The 24,851-nt window shown below is 42.2% G+C and overlaps 1 protein-coding gene across 5 annotated transcripts in view; it reads right to left on the bottom strand.

Moving 5' to 3' along the window:
• CLIP1 (CAP-Gly domain containing linker protein 1) overlaps window positions 1–24,851 on the bottom strand; it is a 125,480-nt gene that overhangs the window by 43,959 nt on the left and 56,670 nt on the right. For 2 of the 5 annotated variants that reach the window (XM_082355812.1, XM_082355813.1), the window contains exons 5-17: window positions 23,956–24,178; window positions 19,998–20,195; window positions 19,267–19,370; window positions 17,358–17,418; window positions 16,080–16,112; window positions 12,922–13,026; window positions 8,184–9,128; window positions 6,504–6,620; window positions 4,100–4,157; window positions 3,483–3,566; window positions 2,427–2,583; window positions 720–885; window positions 406–621 (exon numbers count right to left, since the gene is read on the bottom strand). In XM_082355812.1, coding sequence (XP_082211938.1) covers window positions 406–621; window positions 720–885; window positions 2,427–2,583; window positions 3,483–3,566; window positions 4,100–4,157; window positions 6,504–6,620; window positions 8,184–9,128; window positions 12,922–13,026; window positions 16,080–16,112; window positions 17,358–17,418; window positions 19,267–19,370; window positions 19,998–20,195; window positions 23,956–24,178 — 2,467 coding nt within the window. The remainder of the gene's footprint in view (window positions 1–405; window positions 622–719; window positions 886–2,426; window positions 2,584–3,482; window positions 3,567–4,099; window positions 4,158–6,503; window positions 6,621–8,183; window positions 9,129–12,921; window positions 13,027–16,079; window positions 16,113–17,357; window positions 17,419–19,266; window positions 19,371–19,997; window positions 20,196–23,955; window positions 24,179–24,851) is intronic. The other 3 variants (XM_082355816.1, XM_082355815.1, XM_082355814.1) reach the window with 2 other exon arrangements.

Consider the following 24,851-nt stretch of genomic DNA (forward strand, 5'->3'; position numbering starts at 1 on the left):
TGTCTCTCCTAACCCTGGTGCAAGGTGGCAGCAAGATGGCCAAGATTAGAGGAACATGCTTTCCCGCAACAAAGAGTCTACTACAAGCAGGCAGACAGAGGTCAGGCAACAGCAGACTCTTCGTGACAGCTGGGGAGCAAGCTGCGTAGGGGGTGGTGGCCACACAGTACATTCGGGGGAAAGACCTGTAGCCATCACCCTCCCTGAGAAGGAACAGCGGCTGGTACAAAGCACTTGAAGATACAGGACATGTAATTCGCCCTCCTGCCACGCACTCTGAGGGCCGACACTGGTAACGGCCACTGAACCCATCCCACGTGCTGCTTCTTTCTAAGCCCCCTTGCAGCCTTCACGCAGAACGCAAGCAAACTGTAATTCGACCACACGATTCTCGCCACCACGTACTCTGGCTTTGTCGGTTTGCCTTCTCAGCTCCTCCATCTCCTGCAGCAAGTCACTGTTCTCCTTTTGTGCGGCCTTCAGCCGCTCCCCTGTGTCCAACAGCATCTTCTGGAGGTTCTGCAGCACTTCTTCATGCTTGGCCTGTGTCTCAGAACTGGCTTCTTCATACCTGGCTTCCAGCTCTTGACACTCATTGTGGCTCATTTGCATTTTCTTTTCCTGCAGACACCCCGAGTCAGGAGTGAGTCATCTGGCCATGTCTGTTCTGCCCCTCAACCTCCCCTGCCAGCCAACAGTCCCACTGATTCTCTCCTTACCAGGTCTGACAATTTTTTCAGCAGTTCTTTCTTCTCTTCCTCATGCTTTTTAGCTGCTTCTTGCTGGCTCTGTTCAGCTTTGAGAGTTACTTCCCCAATACTTTTCTGCAGAAGACTTTCATTTTCATTAGCCTTGGTAAGTTTTAGCTGTAATTCTTCTACATTTCTAGAACAAGTTTCAATACAAGGCGTCAGATTTTTCAAAAGAGTACTTTAAATTCTAGAGTTGTACTTTAAAATATTAATAATAATTGTCTTAATGATTATAAATGTTATGAGCAATTAATAACATCTGAAATAAGCAAAAAACAAAAACAAAAACAAAAACTGACTTGTCCTGAAGAATAATTTTAACAATTGTGATGGTTACAAATACCTTAGAGTAACTACTCCTCTAACTGTGAACATTTATTATTTTATGTCAGTAGATCAATAAGGAAAAATGACTGAAAAGTAAGCACATTAGAGGAGGTAAGTATTTCGAGGTTTCCAAATTTTAGCAGACTAGATTATCAAAGACTCATTTTGGGGTCGCTCGAGAACAGAAGATACGAAAATAACAATAATGTGACGTTCTAGCTCAAAGAGAACCACGTGGTCCCACAAAGATGTACGAGGGCCATCAACCTGGAGAAAAGGCTGGCTCATGGACCGGAGAACAGGAAGGAAACTTGGACGGTGCCTCTGGATAAGCACCGACAGAAATGCAACTTCTCCAAGGCTCTGTGCCACAACCGCCTGGGCAGCTGTGCCCACCTCACAGCAGGTCTGCCACAGTCGGCCAACCAAGGCCCATCTGCCCGTCACCCACCAACGCTGAGCCGTGCGTGAGTGCACGGCTGGACGTAAACTAACTCTGCCAATTATTAATACTTTCAGAATCAGAAGTCTACCGGGGCTAATATGTCCTCGAAAAGTTTTTGCCTTATAAAATAAACATTTGATTTTTATAGGGCAGCCATTAAAAGAAAAAAAAAAATCAAAGCAACGAGAGCCTCAGAATAAAGACGAGAAGAGAGATTACGATAAAAGAAGCTTTAGCGCTGAGGAAGTAGGGTGTAGTGATGAAGAGCAGCAAGGGCTCTGGGACCAGACCACCTAGATCCGAAACCTCAGGCAAGTTACTTAACCTCATTAAGCCTCAATTTCCTTTTCTTTAAAATAGGAACAATAATACACTCACCTCAGAGGATTATTAATTAGGAGAACTAGAAAATATACTCTACACAAAGCTGTTAGCATAGCGTGTGGCACGTGATAAGCTCTTCACACGTGTTATCTATCATCCCACTGAAATAGGTTAAAAATATATATATACTTTTTTCTCTTCTCTAGTTGAGGTGCAAGAGCTCAGTAGTTGTGGTGCATGGGCTTAGTTGCCCCATGGCATGTGGGATCCTAGTTCCCTGACCAGGGTTCGAACCCGCATCCCCTGCATTGTAAGGCAGATTCTTTACCACTGGGCCACCAGGGAAGTCCCTAAAAATATTTTTAACTGCCTGTAAAAGATGTTATTGCCGTTGGTAAACTACTACCTTTTCTTTACAAGTCACCAGAAAGTCTGCAATACACTGCGATAACAGAGAAAGAATGAGATTCAGGCAACTTTAAAACCTAGCAGTCCTTAAGATTTCAGCTCCCCTCCCACCCAGACCTTGCTTGAGGGCCTAACCCAAAGCAGGCGCTCTTATTAATACTCATACATACCTTTCTTTCAGACGTAATTCATCATTCATTTTTGTCAGCTGAGAAGAACTATCTCCTGACATTTTCATTATTACTGCAATGTCGTTTTCCAGTTTTTCCTTCGCCTTTATCAACTGCTCTTCCCTTTCCTCTCTCTCTCTAAATTTTGCCTCCATATCTGAATATATATAGAAAAAAATAGCACTGTTGTGTTATAATCAACAAAAATGTATTAACTACACCCTGTATGCCAAGCCTTGCTCTGGGAATATGTGCATATAGCAATCCCTGCTCTCATGAAAATTACATTCTAGCAAAGAAGACAGACAATAAACAAGATAAATAAAGAGAATAAATAGTACAACAGATAGTGGTTAAGTGCTAAGAGGGAAAAAAATACAAGCGGAGAAAGGAGTCAGGAAGGACTCGGGGAGGTTAAAATCTTAGAGAGAGCCTCTCTGAGACGCTGACATTTAAGTAAAACCCTGAGGGAAGTGAGGGAAGAGGAATGCAGGCAGAGGGGAAAGCAAGTGCAAAGGCCCCGAGGCAGGAACATGCTTGACAATCAAGTATCACCAAGGAGGCCAATATGGTTGCAGTGGAAGGATCAAGGGGAAGAAGAGTACAGGATGAAATCATAGAGATAAGAGGACCTGATGACAGTAAGGACCACAGCTTTTACTGTGAGTGAGATGGGAGCCACTGGGCCATTCTGACCAGAGAAGTGACATGATCTGACTTGATGTTGAAAGGATCCCCCCGGCTGCTGGGCTGAGAACGGACTGAAGGGGTCAGAGCAGAAGCAGGCAGCCCAGGTGGCCAGCTTCGATTAAAGATGCTGGTTGACTCGGATCAAGGATAGCAGGGGGAGTAGTGAGATGGGGTGGATTCTGACTTGTTTGAAAACAAAGCAGAGAGAATTCGCTAAGGTTTACAGACCTCAAACAAGTATTTTATCACAATATAACACGAGTGAAGAATTTATGCCTGAATAGTAGATATGCTGTAACAACACACTAAAATTATCTCAAATCCTAGGAAGCCTATTACATTTAATGTGTAGAGACGTCTTCTTACCTGTTAAATTTTCTCTCAACTTCTCCAATTCAGAAGACAGCACATTAAACTGTTCCTCTTTTTGGTGTAATTTATTTACAGTTTCTATTTGGGATGAAGTTAAAAGTTTAATACATTTCATAGTTAATAAGCCATCTAAAGCTTGACTGTCTTAAAACCGAATCAAATCAAAAGCTTGAGATTTGGGATCACGGGAATACTAAAGAGTCCCATTACAAATCAAACCACTGAATAACGAACCTAAAGAAACAAGCAAGCAACTCTTTCTTGTCTCCCCAAATCTGTAGATTAGGCAGGCACCGGGCACCCCTTTTCCAGGCATCTCTTTCCTCCTTCCACTTAAAACTCAATAAAGCTATCAATGACTGAAGCTTAAGTAAGACAATACTTTTCCCAAGTACACCTACATTTTAATACGGAGCAAGCTTTGAGTCAAAAAGAAGAAAGAATGAATGGGAGCTTGAGGCTTCAGGAAGCCAAGGGAACCCAGTATTACTGTGCGCTGCAGGAACTTCCAGGGTGGTGAAATTAGGCTACAGGCAGCATCTATTTTTATGCACCAAAGGCCAGCTCCAGCTTGAGAACAAGAGAGCTGCTCATACTCTGCTAAGACATACCTTGCATACTTCTCTGAACAGAGACTGCCTGCTCTGAAGCATCAGCAAAATTTTCTTTCTAAAGAAAAAGAAGTGGACGTTCAGAATAGAAAGATTTCAGATTATAAAAATAAAAAGGTTCTATGACTACAACATTATCTATTTTTTGTTGCTAGTTTTGTTTCATTAAAGCTAACTTACGCTTAAAACATGTAGGCATCAATTACTACCGTATGCATACTGTGCACGTGTACACACGAGTGAGGTTTGCATGTGTGCTGCATGCGTGGGTATGCACATATGTCTGTACACGTGTGGATGTGCACACTTATGTCAGTATATGCGTGTGTGGATACACATGTGGTGCCACATGTATGCCTTTTCTTCATGTTGCTACCCTCAAGTAGCAGAACCTCTCTTCAGAAATCTGCCTGAGACAGTGAACAGAGTTCCGAAATTTGTTTTTTTTAAATATTTCTTTTTTTCATTGAAGTATAATTGGTTTACAACATTGGGTTAGTTTCAGGTGTACAGCAAAGTGATTCAGTTATACATATATATTTTTTCAGCTTCTTTTCCCTAATAAGTTATTACAAAATATTGAGTATAGTTCCCTGTGCTACACAGTAGGTCCTTGTTGGTTATCTATTTTGTACATAGCAGTGTGTATACGTTAAACCCAAACTCCTAATTTATCCCTCCCCCCAGCCCTTCCCCTTTGGTAACCATAGTTTGTTTTCTATGTCTGTGGGTCTGAGTTCTGAAATGTTTTACATCTAAGAATAGTCAGAACCTAGTATCTTAAAACCAGATCTGTGTCAACTATCTTAAACCAAAAAGTCCATCGCTCACTCACTATCTTTTCTAAACATGACAGGAGGGCAAGATAAAACCACTCTCCTGATTTTCTGAGACGAACTTTGAGCTAGATACACCAAGTGAATTTTTAAATGAGTCTTTCAAATTAATTAATATTTTAGTTTAAAAATGGGCTCACAAGCCACAAGTCCATCAAAGCCCACAAGTTGTCCACCTGTGTTACTCCCAAAGCCAGACCTCAGGTGGCATGTTTCCAGAGGACGTAGAGGAATACTCTAACTTAAAAAAATAGTAAGGCATCCTGAAAGTTTGGGGAGGAGGGCAGAGAAATAACATGAAACTCAAAACACATTTTCTTAAAGGACACCATATTGAAAAATGGTAATTTCCAGGTCAACTTTTCTCAATATGTAGCTGAAATACACTGTATCATAACTGTCTGATAGAACTCTCTACAATGAAACTGTGCTGTTCAATTGGCAGCCACTGGCCACGTGTGGCTTCTAAGCCCTTAAAACATGGCTAGTGCAACTGAATTTTATATTTTATTTAATTTTAATTAATTTAAATTTATAGAGCCATATATATAGACAGTAGCTACCATAATGAAGAGTGCGGCTATATAGTTAACATTTTAAAAGTAGAAATATGTAATATTGGCATTTAAATAAGAAAAAAAAAATCACTTTTTTTTTTTTTTTGGCCGTGTGTCATGTGGGATCCTAGCTCCACAACCAGGGATCAAACCCGTGTCCCCGAATTAGAAGCATGGAGTTTCAACTACTGGACCCCCAGGGAAGTCCAAAAATCAAACACTTTTATTCACCACTGGTATTAGCAGAGAAGTGTAAAACGTGGAGAACAGGAAGGTACATGTAAGACCCAAGACAACTGACCCTTCATAGCTAATGTTCCTCTTATCAAGTTTTCTCCATGAGCCTACGCCTCTCCTTTCCCATGACGTGTGGGTATCACTGGCACCTGCCCGTGGTTATCAGCCTTGACTAAGCTTGTGTTTTTGATGTAGGAGGCAAGGCAGAAGGGAGAACAGTTGAGAAAAAGACAAAAAATGTCCTACAACCTGGGATTAAGCTAAGAGGATATATATGAAAGGAAAAGTAATTTCCTGAGGAGGAATAAACTGAGCTGTAAGAGAGAATTCTGTGAACTCGTTAATTAGACAGCACCCTGCCTTGCTACCAGAGGGTGCCGATGGTCCAGGAGAGCTTGCTGGCTTGCTGTCACAGGGCAGGTAGGACAAGGCATAGGGCGAGACCTCACTATATATGAAACCTAATGTGCTGGGTATATAACTTGAAAGGTTCCTGTGTTTGGTGAAACTAAGTAGTCAATAACATGCCAAAGCAATGCATTACCAGAGGCAAAGGACAGATTAAAAAAAAAAAAAAAAAAAAGTATTACTTACCTTTATTGCTAGTTTGGGTTTGATCCAATTCCTCTCAAGTTATTCATCAACCAATCAATACTTTGCAAGAGAAAGGAAATAGGTGCAATACTTCTTTCTTTATAGAAGTTTTTGTTTTTTAAACAGGAACAACTTGAATGGCCAGAAACCCTGAGATTCAGATTCCCAACAGGTACTTACCAAAATCTGAAGTTCTTTTTCCAAAGCCTCTTTCACTTGACTGACTTCACTCAAGTTTTCCTGAAGTTTATTAAGCATTAGCTCTTTTCCCTGCAGCTCTCTGGTGATGCTACTAGCCTAACATACAGAGTTACATGGTACAGAAACCAGTGAGCAAAAGGAAACAAAACAGAACGAGAAAGAAAACATAAAACAAATATAAAAAAATGTATGAGATACAAACATAACCAAACAAAACTGAAAGGAATAAAGGCATGGGTAAAAAGTCGTTTTGGTGTTTTTTTTGGTTTTTTGTCTTTAATTCTAAGAAGCCAATGACTTTTCATACAATCAGTTCTAGATAAGATTGCCCAATGGCTAATTTTAAATAATCAAAAGAGTATTTTTCTATACCTGAATTTGGACTGTCAGCATGCTCTAAAGCAGAAAGTACAGATGCTTACTTTCTAAATGAGACAGTTGAGCAATTTCATCTTCTGGACTTTAGAAAACCTTAAGACAGGAATGGTGGATTCCTGCGGACTGTGTTTCATTTTCTGTATTTTTGTACACGCTTAAAGTATTTCAACATTTAAAATAGAAAATAAAATTTTAAATATGTACTACACAACAGTCGTTAGAAATTGGCTTTCATTAAGTCTTAATGTAAAAAAAGTAGACCAACACATTAGCTGCATATTCCATATTAATTTAATTTTTGTGTTTTGATTGGTATTTCAGAACCAAGTGAGGAGATTTGAGAAAAATTTCCTATGACTGTCATCTTCAACTAATGTTACTTAGCAATTTTTGCCGTTTGTCTGTCTTCACCTCTCCCCATTTAACCATCACAACCCTTCCTTCTTTGCCAATAGAGCAGCTTCTCCCGCAAAAAGCTCAGAACATTCAGCATCAATACCAGCGCCTCCACTAGTGGCAGGAGGACTGGGAAAAAGGGTTCCTTCCTTGAACAATCCTTAAAAATGAAGATGACATTTAGCAAGGCTAGTTAGTAAGAAAGGTAGCCAGCGAATGTCTCACATCATTTCCTATGCCTTGACCAAAAGCACACTTGTCCAGTCTTTCCTCAAAAAACCAGGGACTAGATCACATTCTCATCGTGACACAGAAAAAACTCCAATGAGACATAAGTAGCAACGCAAAGGGCTCCAGGCTCTTCACCTTCATTTTGCTGTGAACGTTATTCATCATAGCATGTTAATTCGCACCAGTCAAGTGCTCTCGGAGTTCACATTCTGTTTTACATGTAACCTTACGGACAAGGCAGTTATGTAGGTGGGAAGGGAGGAGATGATCTTACAAGTTTCTATCTTATTCTTTCAATTCATTCACCTCAATGCCATCATTTTTGGGGAGTTCTCTATTTTAAAAAGTTTATAGACTGGAACCAAGCTTAAACAGGAGATCACAGCAAGCCCAGAGATTATAGTAATAAAGTATTCAGATACTAGGAAACCGGGATCAATCCACAGAGTTGAGCCATTATTTTCTCTAACCTCCTCAGATGAAACCATACTCAGAATACTCAGAAGATACTATACTCAACTGGGAAATTCGTTAGCACCAGTTTTAACTAAGTCAAGAATCTGGAGGATGAATTACCTCAACTGAAAAATAAGATACAATGCAAAATAAGAACAAGAAATGGAAAAGAAAAAGATGGAGGATGTTGATACAAACCTTGCCACTTTCAGCATTCTTTTCGATCGCTAAATTTTTAATCTGTTTCTCAGCTGCCTCAAGCTGCTGTCTAAGGTTCTCGATTTCCGATTTACCTTCGGAACTGGCTTTCCGAAGAGCATCAAGATCCAAGAGCTTGTCTTCGGCAGCCTTGAGCTGTGATGTAAAATTATCAATAACCTTGGTTTGTTCATTGCATTTGGCTTGTAGTACCTCTAGCTCCTTTACCTTTAGCTCAGCTTCCTGCAATTTGTTTAAGGTGTCCTCCATTTCTACTAGATGCTGGTCTTCCGCTTTGTCCAGCTTCGACTTGATGGCTTCCAGACTGTTCTCTTTCTCTTTCATGACTTTCATCAGTTTAGCCCTCAGGGCTTCGAGCTCTTTAGTGTGAGCAGACCTTTCCAAGTCTTGTTTATTCTGCAAATTTTCTATTTCGTGCTGGTAATCTAGTCTCATTTTCTCTATTTGCGTTTTTAACTCGGCAAATTCTGCCGTCTCCGTGCCGACCCCCTTGCTGAAGGACACCTTCAGCTCCTCCATCGCCTGCTGGTGGGATGCAATGGCGGTCTCCAGCCTGGACTTCCACAGAGCTATCACGTCCGAATTCTCCTTGTTGGCGTGATCAAGCTTGCTTTTCAGTGACTCGTTCTCTTTGGAAAGCTTCTCTGTGGTGGCCTGAAGGGCCTTTATCTCCTTCTGATGCGTTTCTTCCCGGGCTCCAAATTGCTCCTTCAGAGAAGTGATTTCTTTCTGATGGTCAGCATGGGTGGCTTCTAACTTTTCTTGCAAAGCGCGTATCTCTTGTAAAAGGGAGAGTGACATGTCAACATCCCCAGCAGGCTTACTGGACTCCAGCCTCCTTCGCAGCTCAGCTACTTCCTGTATTCTGAACGCTAGGTCTTTTTCTAGTTCCATTATGCGGGACTTTTCTGACACTGTGGCCACCTAGTATCAGCAAAGAAAGGGAGATCATTTAAATAACAAATCACTGATGATTTTCTTTAACCTTAAAGATCTTTAGTCACTACCCCAGCTCAGGCAGCAGTCAAGCCACCAAGAATGTCTACGTGTTAATCTAGTTGTGATAATGGCTTAAGCCCAGTTCCGGGAGCTCCAAATCAGATTTATAGTCTTTGGCAAACTTTTCACCATTTTGAGATGCTAAAGGAAAATAAAATTGAGTTTAACTCACCCCCAAAATATTTCTTTTCCCTTTAAAGAACCTTAATCAGGAAAGTACCCATTAACTGTAGTAAGTTAATAGAAACAGTACCTTTCAAGGTTCTCTTACATCTGCCTTCTGGAAGAAGAATCCTTATTTTGCCTACTTCAACCAAGGTGTGTGAACGTTTGTCTATCTGATGGAAGTGACTTTACACAAGTGTGCTGTCCCGTACAGCAGCCACTAGCCACCCGTGGCTACTCAGCCCTTGAAACGTGGCTCCAAGTGTCAAATATACATCAAATAATGAAGACTCGGGAAAAACAGAATATATCTTGTTAATAATTTCTTTCTCTCTCTGTTTTTTTTTTTTTGGCCACACCACGTGCCTTATGGGATTTTAGTTTCCTGACCAGGGATCAAACCTGGGCCCTTAGCAGTGAGAGCGCGGAGTCCTAACCACTGGACCGCCAGGGAATTCCCAATAATTTCTTATATTGATTACATGATGAAGTGATAATAGTTTGGATATATTGGTTTAAATAAATAAAATATATGATTAAATTAATTTCACCTGCTCCTTTTTACGTATTAAAAAAGTATGTTAATGTGGGTACCAGAAAATTTTTAATTATATATATGTGGCTCATGTCATAATTCTGTTGGATAGCACTGGTGTTAAAGGTGTAAAAATATCTATGAAATGTTTCAGTGAATACCACAACAACTAGAATAAAAGCCTCAAGTGGATAAAGAAGAACTAATTTACTAACCTTTTTTAAAAAGGACAAAGAAAGAATGATTACTTACCTGCAATGATACATAAGAATCTTATACAGAGTCCCTCCCCCTTTTAGATTTTATAATTCCTTCACCATCTTGACGTACATGTCTCGCTCCCCTAACCCAGTGGTTCTCCGACCTTAGTGTGCGTGTGAGTTGCCTGGGACGTGTGTCTACGGTGCAAGCCCAGTTCCTCCCACGTGTGCTGATTCTACCTGAGCTCTGGGACAGAACCCGGGAATATGCTGCTATTTAAACTCATACCCCCAGGACGAGGAAAAACACTTTCCTAACCTGCGTCCTTCTATTCTTAGGAAGTTATTTCCCTCTGCTGTTACGCAGTAAGTTTAGTATACAAAATATGTGGGAAATGGTAGCTTTGGGCATAAAAACTAATTATTGGACTAACCTGGGAAATAGAAGGGAACTTGAATGATTTAAAGACATCAGTGAATCCCAAATTTCATGGATCAAAAGTCCTCCGGAGTGAAGGCTCCGCTCCCTCACTGCCTTTATCGGGACAGAAGGTAACGGGTGTGTTTTTCCTTCAGCCCCTCTGTCCACCTACAGGCTGTGAGATGGATAAAGACTAAAGTGTCCACCAAGAACAAGAAAATAAAGCACCTGGGGCTCCAAAACTGCATGATCAAATTATTAAGTATTTCAGAGCTGGCTATAATTGTTTGTGTTTCAGGGTTACAGGTGCTTCAAAGACGTTAATTCATTTACATAGTTTTTTCTGGGGTGGAGGTGGGGAGTCCACAGATAAGGTGCATTATTAAACCCCACTGCTACAAGATTCATAACATAAATAACTTGAATCCAACAGGGCACTAATTCTTAATCAGTTACAACAAAACCGTCAAACTGAGGAAATACCAAGTAAAAAATAAGGGAAAATAATAAATAGTGTGGTTATGCAGCATTTTCACAGCACTTCCATTTTTTAATTTTATTTCCCAAAATCTGCCCTCAGGCAAAACTATCTATGTGTCTGCCTTTCCCACCATAAAAGCCAGGTATCATTTCTTATTCTTGCTAATGTTTCTACAGCGCCAAGCACACTGTTTATAAACTGGGCTTACTGGCTTAGAGGAATTCTAAAGCGCTTCCCAAAAAGGAATGCAGGTGATGGGAAACTTAGATGGGTCAGTGGTTAGTTGCACACTTGGCAAACCAAGAGTGAGGATCGACAGGAGACAAGGCTTGTTATAGGAAGATGACAGATTGCTTGAATCTGAAATACTTAAATAAACCATGCTGTGAACGGATGCCTTCTTTTCCACAGAAAACAAAAACAAAAATAAAATCAAAATTGTTTGCTGACAAAGCTGTAAGGGAGATTTGTTCAGAAGTAAAAAAAATACATCCTTACTTCAATAGCCAGCCACACCATGGGAGCTCAGTCTTACTATTAGTCCCTTGTATTTCCCAGATCAAGTCTTTGGCTCTCGGGTAACAAAGAAACGGCACCAAACTACCAGGATTTTTTTTCTTACCAAATACACAGACGATATCTTTAGTTTTGAGGCCGACTGAGAACATTTTCTTTCTCTTAAAAAATACAAACTCATGACTTAGAGAAGAAAAATTACTCGATTTTCTAGATTTTTTAGACCAATGATTTCTCAAGAAGAGAAATTTCTACAAATACTAATAATTCAAAAGGAAAAAAATCAGGATACCAAATTTCATCAGAGACAGAATAATTTTTGAAATTTTAAAATTAAGGATCTGGGTGATTTAGCTATTAACAGTCAAATTTGTGATTTAAAAGGTATATAATACATACATGTTTTCTTATATGTGACTCAGATTAGTTCTTAAATCTTTTACCACAAAACTACTTCCATAATAGACAGACTCCATCCTGTAGTGGTTAACAGCACAGACTCTGGGGTCAAATGGCCCAAATACAAATCCTGGCCCCACTATCTCTATTAGCTGTGTGACCTTGGACATATTATTTAACCTCTCCGTGCCTCGGTTTCCTCATGTGTAAAATGGGGACAATACTACTACCTCTCCCTTGGGGTTGTGGTGAGACTGAATAAGTTAATACTTGTAAAGTGCTTGGAATAGTGCCTGGCATAAAGTAAGCACTATATGGGTGCTTAAATACATAAATAAGTGAAAACATGACTAATGCACTGGCTCCGAGGGCCAAACGCAGTGAGCTGGGGGTTGTAAGAAGCCATTCTGTTCCCAACACACTTTTTCCTCCTGACCACTGAGATTCTAACCTACTGGGTAACAGAAATGCAAAGAGATCAGGTGCAAAGAAAAAAAGACAGCTGGGGTGAAAGTCCCTAACTCTCATTCAAAAAGAGCCAATGTTTCAATTCCCTTTGCCTAAGAGGCCAGGGAAGAAGGCAGGAAAAGAGAGCTAAAGTGAAACAACAAAAAATTATTTAGAAAACCCACTAGGAATATGAGAACAAGAGGACAACTGGCTGCCGGTGCGAACTGGAGAAAGGTTATTTCCCGGTGTGAATACAAAGAACCTCAAATGCAGCTGTGGACGTCCATGCAGTCTACACGGTCGCAGAGTTTCGGATCTTGATGTTGGTTGAGTTAACCAAAGGGGAATGAATCTTCACCTTGGACAAAAGGTTCCACACAAAACACCTGTGCCCACCCGTCAGCCTACACTCACGAGCACCTGGGCGGCACCAAGGCCAAACTGGAGTCGAACCACTGGGTCAAGGCTTGGGCCCACTGCAGGGCCGGTCACCCGCGGTGTCCACCGTTCGCAAACATGGGTCTGCTTCATTAAATAGTGAAAGCCATTACCCTAGTGTCTTCTAACTCCCTCTGGAGTTTGCCAGCTTTGGTCTTTTCATAGAGCAGGCTCTGTTCAAGCTCCTTAATGCGGGCGTGCTCCAGTTTGGTCTGCGTCTGTCAGCAAAAAGGAAGAGGAAGAAACACAACAGTGCCACCGTGACATGCCAGCGCAGGAGGAGAGGGCGCGGCATGCGGGCTGAGCCGGCAGTACCTTCCGCCGGAGGATGGACAGAAAGGGTGACGGAGGGGGGATGAGGGCGGACTGAGGTGAAGAGGCTGGGGGGTGAGGATGAACACTATGGCCGAGAGGATGAGGCGGGCAGGGGACACGAGCTAGTCTACTGAGAAAGAAAAAATGGAAAATGCATGAGGCAAGGTGAAAAGTGTCAGAGGCATGCAGCCGAATATAAGTTATATTGATAAGTGAAGTTTATCAGCACACATTAGAATAGTTAATATTCCTCTAATCTATCATGTTCCCTCCTCCCCACAACAGCGACTTGACATTAATGTGTATGTAACTGACTCAGTGACTTAAAAAGTAAATTGACCCTCAAAATGATCATTATCACCCAAATATGGAAAAGATCATGTCGGAAGTCTGTAAGTGTTCAGTTAGTCCCTACAGCAGATCTTTGCACTTTGGCGTACAATTTGACGTGAGCAAGGGTCAAGTATTAAACCTAACGAAGGAAATCTAGGACCTAGAGCTAAGGAAATCACACCAGTGGCCTTTTGCTGAGATGACTGAGATTCTTAGCAACATTCCCATATATGACAGGCGAGGAGCCACTAAAGCTCTCATTTCCTTCCAAGGGTGGACCTTCCAAAGACTGTTGCCAGAAAACAAAAGGTGGGGGGGATCTGATTTAAAAGAGAAAATTCGGTAATAATTATGCTTGAGGGCCTCCATCCCTGAGGTTCAAAGCAGGAGAAAAGTTGAACCGCAACTGGTAAGGGGCTCATAATCTTGATCCTAAGACAATTCATTCTTCTCAGTTCAGAGGCAAGAAATGGTGACTCAACAGAAAGGCATGAGTTTCAACTCCATGCAAAAAGAGCCGGTAAGGTCTTCACATGTTTCAAAACCTCAGACTCCCCATCATCACTTACTTACATGGAAGCTGATGGAGAAGCCAGAGGGCAACCTCTTTCTACCAGGCTTAAGTGCATCAGAATCTTAATCAATTTGAAATAACCTAGGTCAGTCTGAATGGACCTCTTTCCCCACTCACCTCTCCCACCCAAGAGGTTATCAACTGATAAAACCTGTTGACAGAGCTGCTCCCAGCAGCTTCTAGTTATTTTGTGGTTCCAACTGGTAGGATCTATCAGTCTGGACAATTAAGGGCAACAAGGAAATGACAACAAACTCTAAAGTGACAGAAGGGAGTGCAAAGCTTAAGCACGAGGTGGAATGTTTTACATTATAAACATCTTTGCTCACTCCAGTGGCACTCTGGGGATTTCAGTGCATTCAAGAGGTCAGTTTGCTTGTGAATCAGGTATAAAAAAACCATCATAGAATATTTAAAAAGTAAATAAAAATTTTTTTGTAAAAATTCTTCACCTGCTTCAGCTCTTTACATTCCACAAAAATAATGAAATAAAATTCAAAACCTAATTGTCTGGGTAGTCCCCTTCGTCCATATGTACCTTAGACAGAGGTTGTTCAATTTACCTGCTTTTACAAGAAAAGAATCTAATCCAGATCTACACAGTTGGGGTCACAGCCTCAAGAACAGAAATCCAAAATTAACAGGAAGAAGCCAAAGGCAACGGAACCTTTCTTCCCTTGACACTGAGTTCAGTGTCCTCTGGGTGAAAGGTCACTACTTCCAGATAAAAAGCAAATACCCACTGAATGTGATCTTCTCCCCATTCCAAGATCCTCCAGGTGCCTCCTGACTGGTGAGAGTGCACACGAATGATCTGGGCTCTAACAGCTGTACTTGGTCAACTACCAGCAAGGAAGCTAGCGATCCGCTTCCCTTCCACGGTATGTGGTAAAAACGTTATGCTGAACAGGACAACCCTCCCAATAAAATGATTCCTTTCTTAGAATAGGACAGAGTATCCCAAGAGGAGAGCCCTGGGGCAGGGGATTGAGAGGGAAAGCCAAGGCTCCGCGAGAAGCGCACAGGAGAGGCGGGAGGGAGTCCCATGCAGACTGGCTCCGGAGGTAGCAGGAGCCTGTTTTGGAAGCAGAGAAGAGACCCAGATCACTGAAGGAGCTTCACAAAAAGGAGACCTTCAGAACGGAGGCTTTTAAAAAAGTTCAGTCTCGAGTTGTCTAGTTCAGCTGCCGGGAGGTGGTGGGAAGAAAAATTCTTTGTTTTAATCTTGTTCTCTTGTGGTGGTACCTCAAAGGAAGAAGTTTTTAGGTTTTTCTCAATTGGCATCTCAGCTGGCGGGGTACGCCGAGAAGCCGTGCTTCTGAGGCCACTCTGGTACGATCTGAATTGGGTGTTTGATCCTAAACAGAGGGAGGAAGGAAAAAAAATACACCTCCGTGCCTAGTGGCACTGCTACTAGAAAAATCTCGCTTCAAGAATAATAAATTTAAAATACACAACGTCTTCACTGAAGAATGCTTGCCTCTAGCCTCAACCTAGGGAAAGCACTGCCCCAACAAAACTGAAGTTTGAATTTCTCGTCAGCTGCACTGGCAGCCATTGGCCAGCAGTGGGCGCTCACACAAAAGGCAATCAGTCTGGGACTCGATTCCTTTATTTTCATGGGAATAAATTAAACTTGGGGAAACTTTCCCCCAAAATTTCTGTAACAACTTCATCTAATATGTTTTATGTTTCAGTCAGGTATCATCTATTTTGGAATAATTCTATTAAAACTAGAAGGCATTATGAATTAAGGGAAGAAGGCCGGGCCCCATACAAAATTCTTTTCTTTCTTTTTGCCGAAATTCTTTATAGAAGAAACGTGTGCCTATGTGTTAAACAAATGGGTTTACAGAACTTAGTCATTACATACAATTTCTTCAGGATTCAAATGTAACTGCTTTGAAAGCCCACATGCACAGAAATATTAAGGACAATGTCTCAAGATCAGATTATGCAGTTAGTATTTGAGTATATCAATAAGCATTTTAATCTGTAATCAATCTGTGTTAACAAGGGAAATATCCACACAGTTAAGTGCCCTCTTACATTCTCAGGATCTTCAGAAATCTGGCTCTTTTGCTATCAGTAAAAAAATAAAAAAATTAACAACAAAAGAGAGATTCAACTAAAGTTTCAATATGTGTTAGGGTTTCAAAATAACTCTGATTAATTACAAGTTTACCAGACAGACTATCCTAGCCTAGTGCTGATGTAAATATTTTAACTGCCCCTCCTCAAAACATCATAGGCTGTATTTGACATGAATTAGATGATGATATGAAACTTCTAATGAGACTTTGGGGTGTTTTTAAATGGATGAGAACAAACACAAAAGTCAGCTAAACGACTGTGATTCTACATGAAATGAGGGAGGACGATACTCATCAAATTACTGATAATCCAATAAATTCTGGGCCTTATAAAACTGGAACTCAGAATATGTTTCCCTTATTCTTCATTGACTGTAAAGATACATTTATTCCCAAAGAAATCAGAGTTCTTATTTGGAAGGGCTCTTGAAATTGAAGCATGGTGGGGGCAATCAATAGACTAAAATTGCAACAGTAGCAAAAATGTGTATTCTGAGAACTGCACAGACAAGTGAAACTTTTACTAAAATATTACAGATTAAAGTACCAAAAAATCTGCAAATTTGAAAAATTTTAAATTTATATTTGTCATACATCTAGCAGTGGTTTGAAAAGCATCGAAACCATTTAATTCTGGTGTCTTATTAAAAAACCATTTAATTCTGGTGTCTTATTAAAAAACTAATATGAATGACTGTTAAGAGAGAGAAACTTGATGCTAAAGGTAAATCTCTGTGAATTTAAAATATGGAATAAAAGAAGTTGAAATAAAATTGTTCTTTTTCTGGTAATTACTAGGAAAAAAAAAAATCAATTACTAGAACATACATTTATTGTCTGTAGGGTTATAAAGGATTTATCCTGCTCAACTGAAAAGCAAAGCTGAGATTGTTCTGAACTATCATGGTGAAATAAAAAAATGTTCTTTAAAATGCCATTTCTGATCATCGGAGGAATGTGTAGAGTCTCACTTAGGACACACTGCCAGATTTATGACTTGATTAACTCCAATTCAAGGTTTTGAATTCTGAGGCATGAGAAAAGGGTAGTAAAAATTTTACTCGGCCACCGGAGTCGGGACGGCACAGTGACAGGTTCGAGGGCAGCCACAGCCCACAGGCCAGAGGCCGGGGTTCCTGCCGCCCCCTCTGCTGCCTGTTCTGACCACAACGATTTTATCCGTATTTCTGAATACTGTACCCATAAAGGCTTTAGAGAGGTGGTGGGGTTTTACCTCAAGATCGCCCTTAGTAATTGATTCTTCTTCAACCCGGAACTGAAGGTCCTCAACCTTCCTGTGGAATAAAATCAAAACAAAACACCTGAGAAAGTAACTAAGAAACACCTCTGCCTTATCTCAAAATTATATATATATAATCAATGCCCTGATGAATTTAGCAGATGATGATGGAAAGAAATGCCTTAGAGACATAGAAAATAAAGAAATGCATCTTTAAGCCTCTGGTTTATAAATCTAAGAGCTCTTCTCTACTTGGGAAACTCTAAAGTTTTATCCAGGTATGGATTCCAGAAGGGATGAGGCAAGAGTTGAGAAAAAGCAACTGGTTCCCCAGGTCACAGCCACCAGAAATGGATCTAATCAAGACAAGATCAGCCTGAAAGGAAAAGGTTTGATTACCACAGAAATAGGTTTGAGAATGGAAGTCTGTAATTTCTACTTTCCAATAACAGAACACAGGGGAAAGTGGCACAGAAAACAAATCTCTCTTTATACCACCCCACATCAGGCATTCTAGGGTGAGGTTAGCAGAGATACTACCCATGCAGAGATCCCTAGGACAACACGAGTACCTGTTCCAAGAGTGGGAGAATAAGGCTGTGAATAATTTGGGAGAGAGGCAATCAAGGATCCTATTTCTTTGCTTCTAAAATGCACACTTCTTTTTCACATTTAAAAATCTCTGATATGGCATGTGGGTTTCAATTAATGCCATCACAAAGTCAATGAAATAGGATACTAGGAAGATCTACAAAATCTGGGTAACACCCACATTGTGAATCTTTACAAAATTGGATGTAAGAGAAGGAAGAAAAGGAGGACAAACCTACATGCAAAAAAAAAAAAAAAAAAAATCTTTCAAATTCACTAGCATTTCTAACAAAATTAAGAATAAAAAAATCCTACTCGGTTAAGTCAGAAATATAATCATAGGTTAAAGCCCTCAAGCTTACTGGAGAGCTGGGGGACATTTCTACTGCCCAGAAGTCAGCAGAGCAAGAGCCGGTTTAAAAAGAGAAGCAAGTGGTGCAGATGCCTTGGCCTTCAGAAGGGCCTGGAAGGGTCTGTCACTATGTCTCGCTCACTCGTAGCCATTTTTAGGATGCAAGGAGAACTTCCTGTGTAAAGTGCTTCTCTCTCCAGTGGGACAGCCATTTCCCTGGTAAGGCACTGTTATTACCCCCCTGTATCCCCCAGCGCAGCAGTGCGCGTGACCATCCTAAAGACCCCTGCATGACATCGCTGCGATCAGAAATGACAGGAGATGGCATTAAGTGCAACCGAGGACAAACAACGTCCCAGAGCCCAGAGACAGTCAAATCGTTTCCACGCAGACACTTTTCCCAGAGATCTTGTTCGCTCACGGCCTCAAAAGACCTTTTACAAGAATCAAACTTGCTTTCTCTGTCTCACACAGTTTAGCACCTGATTTCATCCTGACCTGGATAATTCTCTAATTGAGAGTTTTTGTTTTCCTATAAAGGTAGTGAGTTTCCTGAGGTCAGGGCCCCTCTGTCACCCCCCAGACACAATACGATTTCACTAGATATGCAGAAGGTGTTTCATAAATACCAGGTAACTGGGCCTAGAAAATCCTTTTTCCAGGAGTGGCTCTAGGTAGAAGCTGGGTTTGAATGAACTGACTCAGGCCATCCTCTAGAGGATGTTTGGCACACAGTAGGTGCTCAATAAATAGTTGTTAAATTAATCAGGGCACATTTAGCTGGTTCCAAACTTCTCAAAAAAAGTCAAATCAAAGCAAACCCTCCTCACACAGCATGAGGAGTTCAAGCTCCACTGAACACACAGAGAGTCCTTTGGTTCTAAGGGTTTGACACCAACAAGGCTGTTGATGGGCAAGTTCTCCCGAAGGCTGTTTAAAAGGAGGACAGTTTAGGGTCACCTTCTCTCCTCTTCAAGTTGGTTGAGAAGCTCCACCTTCTCCCTGTCAGCAGCTTCCACCATTGCTCGCAGCTGGTCCATCTTGGCCTCCAATTCCAGGACATGCTGGGGAAGGCAAGGGTGTCGGTGAGTGGCCTCCTTCTGACCCAGAGGCATGCCCAGGGATGCCTCCAAAGAGCTACGGCTAAGTGGTACCACTGCGGGTCGGCATTACTCAAAAAACCTTTCCGCGTTAAAATGCCTTCTATGGTCTCTTATGATAGGTTATTCTCGGTAGTACCCCTGGGAGCTAGATGATGAAAATCCACGCCAGCATAGACACAGGGGGCAATGTCAAAACAACGCTCATCTTTTCTGAGCTGAAACTCGTACAAAGCATAATCTACAAAACAGGAGCTGTCACCACTGGTAAGGTCCTAGTACACAAGCTCACCTGACACAGACAGGCCAAGAGACCTGGATGTAAAGACCAAAAGAGTGCAGTAGACTCGAGAAGAACAGAAATTCATCTGTATGATGATGCAAATTGGTACCCCAGGGCAGAGCTTCCAAACAAGCCCAGCAGAGACATCTACGCTCCTTTCCAGTGCTCTCGAGACCAGCTCCCCAGCTCCAAGCACCGGGTACACCGTTCAACCTCCTCCCTCAATTTAGAAACCATCACGGTCTCTGTGACAAGATCAGCTTAGAACCTGTCACCATCTCTGCAACGAGGTCAGTGCCAGACATCACCTGGTCGTGTCCGTCCCGGGCCAGAGCTAGCTCCTGCTCTATCTCCCCCACGTGGCTCGTGGCCTTGGCCACCTCCGCCCTCTCTAGATCCCGTTCAGCCAGCAGCTGTTCAATGTGCTGCTGCTTCTCCTTCAGGGCCTCCTGGAGGGCAGTGGTGCCGGAGATCTTCCTGGCGTAACGGGAGGAGGTTTCGGTCAACTGCAAAGGAAAGTTAAAGAAGTGAAGGGCGATGACGCTATCAGGGACGCAGGGAGGGAGCGGTGCATGCAGGCAGGGGTCTCCTCGGCAAAGCAAAAGCGCTGCCCCAGCTCGCAGGCTTGCCGAGGCTTGGGAAAGGCTTTTCATCGAGGAAACGAGACAGCGTGTGCCTCCTGTCTGTCAGTTTCACAAAGAACCCAGCAATGTAAAGAAGCCATGGAACAACCGGGAAGACGTTTAGAAGAAGTGGCTCAAAAGCAAAGGTGCCCTGAGCTCGGCTGACGGGGCCGGGTAGGAATCTAAAAAATTCCTCAGAACCCAGGTAACAAACAAGCTTCTCTAGATTCCATTTCGGCCTGAGCTTCACGAATAGTTATCTTCTTGTTATGACAGTTTGGCCAATCTTTTGATCCTCAGAGTTCGGGATTAGACCTTTTTTTCAACTTCTTAAGCTTCTAAATACCATTACGTGACCAAGAGGTCACCCCTGGAGTCACAAACCTTCTTTCAACTGATTACGTAGTTGGATCTCTGTCAGGATTTTCTTCATCTTTGTTTCACAATGAAAGGCAGAGGTGATTTCACCCAGGAATCCAGCCATGAGGACCTGAATCCCAGTCACCAGAAAAACTTACAGAGACAAAAGATTAAAAGGAAACCTGTATGTGCCTTCAAAAGCATGTGTGAGTGGGTGAGTGAGAGTGCAAGTACACGTAAGAGAAAGGAGGAAAAAGGGCATGGGAGAGAGAAAAGGGGGGGAGATAAATCTGTGGAGAAAGAGAAGCAGGGGAAGGAAGGAGGGAGAAAAAATGGGGACTGGAGAGGGAACGGGGGCAAAACAAGAGGTGAGGGAGAAAGTGGTGGGGTGAGGCGTGGAGAAAACGTGTTTCAGCGCTGTCACCTGTTAATCTTTGCTGTTTCACACACCAGATACCTCCTCAAGATGGCTAATCGTCATGTAAAAACACAGACGACATGACCTTCCGTTAAATGTGAATAGGTAATGTGGGCAAGTTGAGTAACACTCTTCCAAGCTGGGCTCCGGGGGCTGGGAGGTGGTCCAGAAGAGGCCGCATCCCCTGGCAAGCGTCTGTCCAAGGCCATTTACTTAGCAATCACTGGCTCTAGGTCAACGCCGCTTGACTTCATCCTCTGCAGTCAAAGCCTCACTTGCTGCTTGAAGGCTCTCCTCGTCCCCCGTCTACCTGAGCCCCCGGCCAGGACGCAGACCGACAGTGACGATCTGCTGTCAGTTCATAGTCAGGCAATTTGACAACTATGAGAGTAAAGTAAACCCAAATTGTCCTTCGCTGTTTCTACTTAGTGAAATTTCTTGACTTACTTAAATATATGGGGGGGAGGGGCATTCCTATGCTCTCTTTTAACCATCTGACCTTGATTTTCCAATTTTACTATGCGGTTATACTTTCTCCTACTAACATTTCTTCCTGAATACACTAAGTCTGAGGTTCCCAAACCCTGCGCAGAGGTACACCCCAGGGTACTGCAGCTAACTCACAGGGAAACACAAGGAAACAGAGCGACACCTGTTGGATGCCATGCAAACTACCAGCTGGAGGCAATTCAGTTTCAACCTTGGATTGTACTACATTCCCTTCCGTAACGTCATGTCTTTCCGAAGCCGGGTTTTGGCTACTTCCAGACCAAAAGCAAGTACTGTGCAAAAGCCAATGTGGCACAGGAAGTGAGGGTGGCAGTGTCCAGGAAGAGTCCAAGGTCTGACAGGATATGCAGTGCCCAAGAAGAGCATGCAACCTAATACTAATTCATTGTGGTTATTTAAGAATGAATTAAAAATATTCTTTTTCCTTTCAATTAATGCGAACCATTTTTTTTTTTTTTGAAGAGCTACTAAATTGTTAGGACATAAATATTAAGTTGTTTGGACCTAACTACTTAATAAACAGAACTGTTAGCTATTTCTTTTGGCCTACAGGCACTGTGAAAAAATAACTGAGACTCTAAAGGTTCTGTGGAACCAGAAAGGTTGGGCACCTCTGTACTCAATTCTTTCAGAAGATCATTCTGCATTAAGGAATGTTCCCACTTTTTTATATATATATATATACAAGGGATCACACATTGTTGAGATGCATTTTTAAGACGTCACGCTTTCAATTACTCTGTATTTTTGGTATATTCTTTTATGGTGATTTTTGGTTTAGAAACTATAGCCACTCTATATAAAGAGATACAAAAACAAGCTGTTTTAGAAGGCAAGGAGACTCATTTCTCTTTTGCTAGTTTTCTTCAAAAGAAAATGAGGTGAACTAAGAGGAATCAGAACTGTTCTAAAAAGTAAGAGGACGGGTTGGGGGAGCAGGGAGGGCTTGGGTATCTCCAAAGAAATGGACACTTTATTACAACGTAATAAAAATTACACAAGAAATAATTCCTAATCCAGAGTAGATACTTCCACGGAATTGTTCCTGGATTAGTAAACTCGATGTCCGCTTTAGAGTCTGCTGACCCACTCTGAACAAGGCTTCGTCCAAACAGAGGGGTTTCTTCATCCATTTCACTCAAACATTCAAAAAGTTCTTGACAAGCTTTTCTCATAAGTCCATTTGTAATTTTTCTGTTGAAGATGCAGACTTTTATATGCAAAATGACATAGTCCAAGCAGGTTATTTATTTTACCTGAACATAAGAGGAACAAAGTCCAGAGAAGCATAACCCCTACTTTAAAGAAAGATGCTTCCGCCGTTGCCTTCCCTGCCCAAGGTCAATGGAGAGAAGGCAAAATGAGATCAAGGGCTAGCCGTTGCCTTCCCTGCCCAAGGTCAATGGAGAGAAGGCAAAACGAGATCAAGGGCCAGCAGCCTTACTGCCCGATCATGACACTTCACATTCTAACTCCTGTCTGTAGTTCATCGTCATAAGGCAGAGATCCTGAATTCAGTCTGGAGTACAACCTCATACTGCCACTTCAAATTTAAACAGTATTTGCCTCACTTCAAGTGAATAAACTAAAGGGCGGGGGTGGGAGGGGGGCGAAGCCAAAAAAGTCATTGCTTTGACGCTAAAAACAAGCATGACATTAACAAACAGAATGAGATGCTGCCTATTTTGATTCTGATGATTTTCTCTTGCTGATCTAAATGGGAAAGAGAGGGAGAAAGTAAGAGGGAGTGGGGGAAGGGGGAGATGGAGACAAAACAAAACATGGCTTTTCCTAGCATCCTTTCAAGTTCCCTAAGTTCCCCTCTGCATCCTCTGGCCTGAGTCAGGAACGCTCCACACACTAACTGCTTTCAGTGGGTTAGACTGTATGAACATAATACTAAAATTCTAAGAACATGCCTTTTCTCAAAAGACTGTAGTTCCTAAAATTGTTTGATGTCAAAGAGAAAGAGACCCAGGTCCTTGAGGAAAAGGGTCCCTCCAATTTTCCTGTCCTTCTGATGCCAAAATAATTTCAGAATACTCAATCATCCCATATGTTAGACTAAGTAGTAGTTACTACAGATTCACCAAGAACTGTGATATCTTCAAGTCTAAGGAACCTGAAAAGGGCTGTTAAAAAAATTCTTTATTTCAAACTTGTATTCTTGCTAGAGGGTTTTGTTTTGTTTTGTTGCAAAATGTGTAAGGACTTTCACAAGCTACAGAGAACATTTAGTACAAGGGCAAGGGGAGACTTAACATCTCCTAAAGCAAAGCAGGCACACCGACGGGGCGGGGGGGCATTTACAGTGCCTGGGACGCAGAGACACGCAGCGGGAGAAGGGAGGCTTACCAGTCCTGTCCGACTGGGCTTGCTGCTCACAGAGGAGGCCACAGAGCTCAGGGAGCTGAGAGACGAGGCAGAAGGGCTGCGTGGCAGGCTGGCGGGTGTGGTCGCCATCACCCGCCTCACTGCAGCGGCCTTGGCTTTGGCTGGTGTGGTGGAAGGGAAGCCAATCCTGGTCACTTTGTGGACAGGAGCGAACAGGCCATATTTGGGTTGACACTGAAAATACCTTTAGGAGACAACAACAGGAACAGTAACAAGAAGCAACTTAATTACAAGAAATAACAACTATAACCGAAAAGCTCTCCTGACTCCTAACTCGTGACTGGTTTGCTGTGAATTTTACCAAGCAGCTGGGGTGGTGCACCAGCCTGTGGCACTCACTGGTGTGCAAGCTGATAAATAACCACAATAATATATATATTTTTTAATTTATTATTTTTTAAAATTATTTATTTATTTTTGGCTGCACTGGGTCTTCGTTGCTGCGCGCGGGCTTTCTCTAGTTGTGGTGACCAGGGGCTACTCTTCGTTGCAGTGCGTGGGCTTCTCATTGCGGTGTCTTTGCTTGTTGCAGGGCAAGGGCTCTAGGCACGCGGGCTCAGTAGTTGTGGCTCATGGGCTCTAGAGTGCAGGCTCAGTAGTTGTGGCGCAAGGGCTTAGTTGCTCCGCAGCATGTGGGGTCTTCTCGGACCAGGGCTCGAACCCGTGTCCCCTGCATTGGCAGGCGGATTCTTAACCACTGCACCACCAGGGAAGCCCCACAATAATGTTTTAGAAAACACACTAGGAAATAACAGTATGATACACAGAGATGGAATCACTCATCTGTTACTAAGATTCTAAGCAAAGGGAAGGTATTTCTACTATCTGATAAACACACAGCAGAGGAGTGATCTCAC

The sequence above is a fragment of the Balaenoptera borealis genome (assembly GCF_965194805.1).
Source record: "Balaenoptera borealis genome assembly, chromosome: 14".
In the NCBI taxonomy this organism is placed as follows: domain Eukaryota; kingdom Metazoa; phylum Chordata; class Mammalia; order Artiodactyla; family Balaenopteridae; genus Balaenoptera; species Balaenoptera borealis.